The 9,731-nt window shown below is 38.3% G+C and overlaps 1 protein-coding gene across 1 annotated transcript in view; it reads left to right on the forward strand.

Moving 5' to 3' along the window:
- Positions 1-9,731, forward strand: part of ARHGEF10 (Rho guanine nucleotide exchange factor (GEF) 10) — a 234,765-nt gene that overhangs the window by 213,137 nt on the left and 11,897 nt on the right. Inside the window, exon 26 of the mRNA XM_006866721.1 lies at positions 2,917-3,091. Coding sequence (XP_006866783.1) covers positions 2,917-3,091 — 175 coding nt within the window. The remainder of the gene's footprint in view (positions 1-2,916; positions 3,092-9,731) is intronic.

Here is a 9,731-nt window from a genome sequence, read left to right on the forward strand (position 1 = left end):
ATGTTTGGTAAGGTGGAGGGTCAGAGAAAAAGAGGAAGACCCCCATCAAGATGGATTGGCAAAGTGGCAGCATCAATGGGCTCAAGTGTGGCAACAATAGTGAGGTTGGCCCAGTACCAGGCAGAGTTTCGTTCTGTTGTGCATAGGGTTGGTATGAGTCAGTACTGACTCGATGGCACCTAACAACAATAACAACATTAAGTGTTGAGAAAGGAGTTCACCTAGAACAAGGAAGAAAGTGATAAAATTGTCATAGATTAAAAAAAAATTCAGGTTGTAGAACGTAAAGTTCAAGGAATGTATGTCCAATGGTCTCTTTTGTCTGTGAAAGAGTATGCAAAATTGAGGAAGTCAGCATAGTAGGCAGTGTGAGGAGGAGGACTGGGAGCTATGAGGATCAAAAATAGGCTAGTGCTAGAATCTTCTGAAATGCAAACTCAGCCTTCCTGTCTGCCAGGTAAGCACTCTCTCCTACACTACACTGCCTGTGCTTTTATACATCACAGATTTTGAGAAACTTTAATTTCTAAGAATATTTCTGATCTTTTTGCCTTATGAGTCATGTTCTGGTAAGGAATAAGAAATATATTCTATATATAAGAACTAAGTAACTTAGAGTAACTTTATAACTGTGAAATTTATAAATGTTCATTTCCATTGACAAATATTTAATTAAATTTTGGATTATTGAAGAAATCATATGCATATAAAAAGCAGGCATTTGCAAAGTTAATGTAATAAGGACATTTTAGAAATGGGATGAACCTTAGTGATAACAGAAACTCCTCATTTTGTAGAGAAAACAAGGAACAGAGGGACAAAGTGACTTTCTCAGAAGTGCTAGAGCAGTTCTCCAGATTTTTACTCCAGAGTTCTTCTTACTCTGTGTGAGATCATCCACAAGTTTCTGGCATTAAAGTTAACATGGAACTCTGAAGAGAGACGTAGAGTTGTACTAACTCTACATTTACCAGTAGACTGATAAGTCAACGTGAAATCACTACAACATTTGCAATGATTAGACTTATAGCAGTTCACCTCACAGTACCTAGTTAGTGAACGGAGGCATAAACCATTCTGATCCCTGAGGCCTAGACTTCAGGAAGCATCCTCTTGTGTAGCTTCTTTATTTGGACTCGTAGTGCCATTGAGTTGATTCTGACTTATAGTGACCCAGTGTGACAAAGTAGAATTGCACAAAGGTTTTCTGGACTATAATCTTTTTGGAAGAAGATAGCAGTCTTTTCTCCCACAGAGTCATTAGATGGATTTAAACATTTGATTTAGCAGTCTAACTCTTAACCTTTGCACTCTTTGGTCTCTTTAGCTCCTGCTTATAGTCTCAGGCACATCCTTATTTTCCAGTGAAATCTGACATTGAATAGATGCTATGCCATTGGTTATGCTTTTCACTTCCTATTAAAGGAGAAATCAATATGTTCTTCAGTTTTACTCATTTAACTTTGTATACCATGTCAGTACATCATTAAAGGTTTAATTCAGGAACTTTTTCTATGCATTAATTCTATGCCAGATTCTACCAGAAACTGGATTTACAAAGTTGAATAAGTACAATTGTCTCAATAATGTAGTTGATTATAACAAGTCTTTCCCCTTGTTCTGAAAAGTTGTGGAATAACTCTTAGGTCAACGATGTAAGAAAGATCTTTTCCACTCTACCCACTTATAAATTATACTCTTTTAGTTTAGAGAATTACACAGGATTGGAATCTGCTATAAATTTCAATAATTTATTTAGGATGATATTTCTTTGCACTGTGTTTCTAAGACTCATCCCCACCTCTTACTCATTTCCTCCAAACCCTAATGTGCAGTAATAATACCAGCATATGTTCCTTGCCAAGTATCAGCCATAAGCTGGGCCACATAAGGTGGTGTGTGAGGTGGTAATAGTGCAGATGGATCCAGCACAGTCCCAGCCATGAAGAGCTGCACACATCAGGAATATACATGAGAAAACAAATGAGAGCATTAGAGAGCAGAATACAGGACCCACACAAAAGTATTTCTGGAGTTCCTATAACCAGGGTTACAAGATTTAAAAGTAGCAGTTTAGCTGAGCCAAGAAATTTGGGGACGACTTGGTCAAATAAAGAAACAAAAGTTGGCTTTTCCAGGGAAACAGAAATTTGGGGGTGAGAATGCAAATACAGAAACATGGGGAAATCAGATTTTGAAGGTGTTCCCTGAAGAGTTCAGAGCAGCAGACTCTAGAATGACTTTTAGAGAACCTCCCATACAAGGATCAGGAGGTAAGACTGTTCAAGCTCAGCAAGAATTTATTAAAGTTTTTGAGAATAGGGTGATACACTAGTATGCCAGGTCAAATGGGAAATGACTAACCTCCTTAAGCAGTTACACACTTTTTCATTCTCAGTATTCCCATTGCTCAGTCTCAATTCCCTTTTATTTTCCTTCCCTTTCCCAGCCTACTCAATGGTCTTGTGTTTGCTTTTGAACACAACCCTTTTGTTTCAGTCCTTCCTTAGTGGGACTTGGGTCCTTTTGAATGGCTATATATTTTCCAAGTCATGGCTTTCTTAGCTCACAAGAGTGCTGTGATAATTGGAAAATTTTAAGTTCTGTGAAGTACTCTGATCTACTTGGGAAAAAACAGCCAGAGCAGTTTGATGACTGATGTCATTTCCTCACCTACACAGAAAAGTCAGTAGGTTCACAGCAATAGTTTCATTTGTGCCAAAGATCTTTGAGAGTGCCTGCTAATAGCTCTGGAATTCCACCAGGGCACTTCATGGTCAGAACAAATTTCACAGCATAGAGCCCTAATATGTAGTTCAAAGGACCAATTTGAACAGATTTTGTGACAGAGTGTTCTGAACTATAACTACATTCTGCAGATACACCTACCCATTACCTTTTCATTGATTTTCTCAGAATCAGCTTGAGGCCCACCAAGAAGAAGGCATGGTGATCTCTCACATGGCAGTGGCTGGTGTTGGGATTTGGATAGCTTTCACATCTGGGTCCACACTTCGCCTATTTCATACAGAAACACTTAAGCATCTCCAGGACATCAACATAGCTACCCCTGTTCATCATATGTTACCAGGTAATTGGACTTGGATTATTTATTTTAATCTGCATATGTTTATCCTCTAGTATCTTGCATGTTTTACTTCATTGAACTGAGTGAATTATGGGCAAGCATATATTTTTATAAAACCACTCAGAGTCTTGCTACTTACTGGTCATATTTTCCAACCACTATCACCGCTGATAAAATGATGTTGATAATGGAGATCTGACTCCATTCACCTCTATTACCAGGGTTGCTCCCAAACCCAAACAAAACCATTGCCATCGAGTCAGTTGTGTTTCATAGTGACCCTCTAGGACACAGTAGATCTGCCCCATAGTGTTTTCAAGGATGTGATTGTGATGGGAGCAAACTGCCGCATCGTCTCCCATGAAGTGTCTGATGAATTTGAACTGCTGATCTTTCAGTGCCAAGCACTTAGCCACTGCACCACCAAAGCTCCTCTGAGAGCTCTATATTCTGAGGCCATCTGGAGCCACCATGCTGACTCCTTGACTTCTATAAATAAGTGTGCCCCATTCTCAGCTTTCCTGATGGGCACTGGTTTGATTATGCATTGTCTTGTTCTTTAGATAGCCCCATGGTCAGTAAGAGGTTGAAATTACAAGTAACAGTTAGTTTTACAATAATTCTGCGGACAGCTACATGAATTGAATCCCCCAATGAACAGAAGAGCAATTTGGTAGAATTTACTACACCAACTTTTTGGACCAGGAACTGGCCTACATTCAAAAAAGCAAGGGCCAAGTCTAGGACCCTTACCCTCACCCTGATAGCAATAGAAGCCTTTAGAGTCCTGTATACTGTGGAGTCTGTCTGTGGATCAAGAATATGGTGTTAAGTATCATTGAGTCAGTTCTGACCCATAGCGACCCTGTATAGGGTTTCCAAGGAGCAGCTGATGAGCTTGAACCACGAACCTTGTGGTTCACATGACTTTTCTGCAATGCATTAAGCCACAATGCCACACCAGGACTCCTTTATCTTAGAGGAAAATCATCATAATATCCAAACATTGCCCCTGAAATTGTTCTGTTGTTAATTAGCTTAAATCATTAGGTTTTTAATAACCTGACGCTATAGGATAAGCACTGGTCTGCTAACTTCAAGCAGTGGTTCAAACTCACTAGCCACTCTTCAGAAACACTATGAGGGTCACTATGAGTCAGAACCAACATGACAGCACTTAACAACAACAATGTAGTTTTGTAAAGGCTGGTCATAATCTAAAGCTAGTGTTCTCAGCCCTGTCTTTTAAGGAAATACATATCTCATGCTGAGTCGACTACTTGATCCTATGACCTGTGCAAACTTTAGCTCAGGACTCAGAAGGCTCCCCACGATTTATTTAACACTGCTGTTTTTATCTTATAATGCTTAATACTGTTTGAACAAAAAGTCATATATTTTCCTTTTGCCCTCAACCCTGAAAATTATGTCTTAATCTCAGGGCCCAACTATCTTAATTTAATTGGTCTGTAGGACCTGTTATTGTTAGGTGCCATCAAATCAGTTCCAACTCATAGTGACACTGTGTATAGCAGAACAAAGCACTGCTTGGTACAGTGCTATTATTATAGCCCCTGTGTCATTCCATCTCATTGAGGGTCTTCTTTCTTCATTGACCCTCTGCTTTACAAGCATGTTGTCCTTGTTCTAGGACTGATCCCCCCTGAGGTAGGACCTTTTTGTTGTTGTTGATAGGTGCCTTTGAGTTGATATCCACTCATAACAACCCTATGCACAATGGAACGAAACCCTGCCCGATCCTGGGCCAACCTCACAATCATTGCTACATTTGAGCCCATTGCTGCTGCCACTGTGCCAATCCATCTCACTGGGGGGTCTTCCTCTTTTTCTCTGGCCCTCCACCTTACCAAATGTGATATCCCTATCCAGTGACTGATTCCTCCTGACAATATGTCCAAAGTATGAGAGAGGAAGTCTGGGCACTCTGGCTTTACTTCATCCAACACAGATGTATAAGCTCTTTTGGCCATCCATGGTACTTTTCGTATTTTCCTACAACTCCATAACTCAAATGCATCTATACTTCTATTATTCACTCTCCAACTTTCACATGCATAGGAGGTTATTGAAAATACCATGGCTTGGGTCAGGTGTAGCTTATTCCTCCTACTGACATTTTTGTTCTTCAATACTTTAAAGAGACCTTGTGTAGCAGATTTGTGTAATGAAATATGTCATTTGATTTCTTGACTGCTGCTTCCATGAGTGTTAGGCTTAGACATCAATTTTTTTTCTTAATTCCCCAGGAAATTCTAATGCACGCCTATTATCCCTGTGAAACACTAACAAGCCAGCAAGCATGATTAAGACTGAAATTTGCATTCTAATCAAAGTCAAAATCTCTTCCAAGTAGAGTTTTATTAACTGTGTGAATCATCTGTGGCTAGGAGAAGTAGAATTGAGAAGTATTTGACCACGATGTTGCCTGGCTGAGTAACTTTGGAAAATTGCCATAACCTTTTTGGTCACTTGGCTATTTCCACCGTATACTGGGTCACTATGGGTCGGAACTGACTTGTCAGCACTTAGCAACAACAACAAAAATGAACAAGGAAAATGCATTTTCCAATTTATCACAAAAAATTTGTGGAAGGAGATATTTTGGGAAGCATATTGTCGCAGGCTATACACATTCTGCAATGTGCTGTTACAGTACTTATTTTAGAGCATGGTTGCTTACAAAAAGACTGAAGTTCTTTTAATAAAGGTGTCACAGGCATAGCATGGAAACATTTGTGAGTCTCAGCACATCATTTGAATGGCACATATGTTTAGCTGGTCTGAGGTTTTAAAATGACTTGTGTACTTCTGCGAAGTATCCTGATGGTGCAGTGGGTTAAGCCTCACACTGCCAACCACAAGGTTGGTGGTTCAAACTCACCACCCAATCTGAGGGAGAAAGATGAGGTTATCTGCTGTAAAAGTTTAGTTTCAGAAACACTGTGGGGCAGTTCTACTCTGTTCTGTATGGGTGATGTGAGTTAGAATCGATTTGAGGCAAGTTGGTTTCATTTTGCTCCACTAGTTTGATGGAAAAGCTATCTTCATGTAATAATATTTTAATGTTTTTAAGTATAAAAAATAAGCATTATCATAAACTTGATAAGTTATTTCTGAATATAATAATTCTTGAGAGAAGTAGATACTTTTCCATCTGAAAATTAATCCATTTTTTGTCTAAATTAATTCTCTAGAAAGCAATTAAAAATATTTTATATGCTTCTATGTTATTTTAATTTAACAATTAGAAAGACCACTGCATATACTAAAAGTACCAAGGTAGTATAAATTTAATCCTGAGAAACATTTCAAATCAGTTTTCAATAAAATATAAAAATCTGCCAGGCTTTTCCTTAATATTTTAAAATCTCAAAGAAAATGATGACTCAATATTCTTTGAGATGAGTTAGAAAGAAAAAAATATTAAGATTCATTGAGGGCTTAAGGTCAAAAGTTTCAAGTTTCATCTTAAAATACAAAATATTTGCTGGCAAGATTTTTTAAAGAGACGAACATAATTAATTTGACCCTTTTACAAAGGAAATTGGGAATTTTTTTTAAATTACAGGTTTTAGTAATCACACTGTTGTTTTTGTTAAGTGCATTCGAGTGGGTTCTAACTCATAGTGACTCTGCATAGGGTTTCCAAGGAGCTGCTGGTGGGTTTGAACTACCGACCTTGTGATTCTCAATCCAGTACTAATACAACAGCACCACACCAGGAGTCATATAGTACCACACATAATCACTCTAAGAGTGGTAGAATAGGTGTCCTCACACTCAAATAGAGGACAGTTGTTTACCAGTGGTAGGTACAGCACACAGTGCATTTTCTGTTTGGTTTCACTGGTTTCAGGAAGACTACTTTGCCCAAGCATCTATTGCATTACTTTGTTGGTAGTTGCTCTGCTAGGATTAGATCAGAGTAAATTCGTTTCCCATGTAGAAGTTTATACACAGTTTGTTTCATGACATTAGTTGCAGTCCTCTCAATTTAACATCATTCTTTCTAATTCCTCCCTGGGTCCCCCATTTCCATTTGTACTTTAGTCCTGCTCTTTCCTGTCTTCTGAGCTTTGTTTTGGGGCAAATGCTGCCCTGTTGGTCTCATATAGTAGATTGTTCTTAGGAGTCCATTCCTTCCTGGTGTTATTATTCATTTTATATAGACTTGTCTTTATAAAGTGAATATATTGTTATTGTTTGGCTGGAATCCTGGTGTGGTACTATAAGGTAAGCACTGGACCACAAGGTCAGTTTCAACCTCAAGGTCAGTGGTCCAAACTCAGTAGCAGCTCCTCAGAAACCCTATACGGCATCACTATGAGTCAGAACTGAGTCAACAGCACTTACAACAACAATTGTTTGGCTGGAAGTTGATCTCCAGGGGTAGGTTCATTTCCAGACTTGAAAAATGTCTAAAGACCACAGTCTCAGGAGTTCTACTCATCTCTATTTTGAATTTTGTTCTACATTTTTTTTCTTCCCTCTCTAAGGTCTGATCCTGTTGGTAAGGATAGCTGGGCACCATCTAGTTCTTCTGGTCTCGAGGTAGTAGAGCTTTCTGGTTCGTGTGGTATGTTAGTCTTTGAAATAATAGTTTTCTTGAGATTTTCTTCATATTCTTTACTCCTGATGGTAAGAGACCAATAGTTGCATCTTAGATGGTTTCTTGCAAGCATTTAATACCCCAGTAGTTACTCACCAAAGTAGGGTGTACAACATTGTCTTATGGACTGTATTATACCAGTTGACCTAGATGTCCCTCAGGACTATGGTCCTAAGTCTCTAAGCCCATTGATTCATTCCCTCAAGGTGTTAAGGCCAAGAGTTTTCCAGAACTTTGCCCCCTGTATTTGCTTCTATATCCTTGGTTATATTTGTAGCACAAACAAATATATATGGAAAAATAGCCTCTTCCAAATATCCCCTGCCATGGGTATACTCTCATTGACCTTTCCACATGTATTCAACTTGCATATCCATCTGTGTTATTTGTTATTACTATTATTGTAGGTTTACACAGGCTACCCTTGGGTAGTGACCGATGAAACCATTTTCAGCCAATATTTTTAAATGGTGATTCGTTTATTACTAAACTAGTTTCCAGTAGAAATAACTAGACTGGTAGTAGAAATAGGCCCACAGAGTGTTTGGGCTTTAACATAGGAAAAAAGAGAAGAGAGCAATCTGGATCCCTAGGCTTTGGCAGTGTGGATTGCCCTGTGGCTGTTCATAGCAAGAGACTTTGTGTAACTGGGGGCAGCACTTAGACAGCAGGCAGGGAACATAGAAGAAGAGGTACCTAAAAATGGAAATCAGGAGAGGGAGGATGCTAAGTACCATTTTAACCACCCTCATAGTTTCACGAGGATCAGTGGGGAAATCTGTGCTAAACAATCAAATCACATTATTCAATTTTTGCAAAGCAACTGCTAAGAACAGTCTCAATGGTTTCTTGAAAATCTTCAGAGGAATTTTTAATCAATTTAAACATAGAATTAGGTTTAGCACTTTAGTGCTGTGAGGAGTGGGCTTCAACATTACAGAATTAGATTAAGCAGGCAGGCATTGGTAACTTTAAATTTTGTGCTGGAGTGAGTAGGGATGGACAAAACACAGTATTCAAATACTTGTTCAGTTAAAATTGGGGGGCAGTTCTTTTTTCTCACATATAGCAAGTTGTGGCAAGAGACGTGCTTTTTTGCAGTCTTGGATTGAGTAGTATTGTGCACATGGGGTTTCAGTGGTTAATTTTTTTAGATGTAGATCACCAGGTCTTTCTTCTGAGACACCTCTGAGTAGATTCAAACTTTGCCCAACTTTTTAGCAAGTGAACTAATTAACCATTTGTACTATTCAAGGACTCGGGACTCCGATGCCTAAATAAATGAGGAGTGAATGCAGAATAAGAAGGGGGTTGTAGAAAGGAAAGCAAGCCAGGAGGATTCCAAGGGGGCTAGGGTAGGAGGGAGGACCACAATAATGTAAAGTCAGAGGGGATGATAGAGGAAAGAATAAGGTGGAAGATGAAATGATGCAGTGAGGTCTAACATGAGGACCAGCAAAATATTATATGTAAATTACTAAGTACTTTTAATATCAGATTGGGGCAAGAGTGAAACTATTTTTAGAAGATTGTTTGAGTTTTGAGAGGAAAATGGGGAAGCAAAAAGACTGATTTTAAATTTCATCTAGAAAAAGTTAACACAAAAGCTAGATAGTCTAAATAAGTTGTTTTTTAATTGACTATGTATTTAATAATTTTTAAAATTATACAACAAGTCAAAACATGTAAAGACAACTTCTTAAAAGTTAGTTTGTTCCCTCTCTGTGTAGGCATGAAATTAAACTTATCAAGGTTATTTGCAAAATCAATTGTAAATTATATTCGACAGGTGTACAAGTTTTACTATCCTTCAAAAGTAGCTTGAGACCATAGTGGAATGGAAGATATTTTGTTTTGATTTATTAGTTTGTTGATTGGTTGATAATAATATTGACAATGTAGACTAAGCAGAAGATACTAGAGAAGATTTTGCTGTTCATGATTAATTGAAAAAAAAAACCACACCAGAATAGCTGAGAAGGGAGAGGATATGAGATGAGACAGCCAAGGACA

Source organism: Chrysochloris asiatica, unplaced genomic scaffold (genome assembly GCF_000296735.1).
Source record: "Chrysochloris asiatica unplaced genomic scaffold, ChrAsi1.0 scaffold00095, whole genome shotgun sequence".
Taxonomy (NCBI): Eukaryota; Metazoa; Chordata; class Mammalia; order Afrosoricida; family Chrysochloridae; genus Chrysochloris; species Chrysochloris asiatica.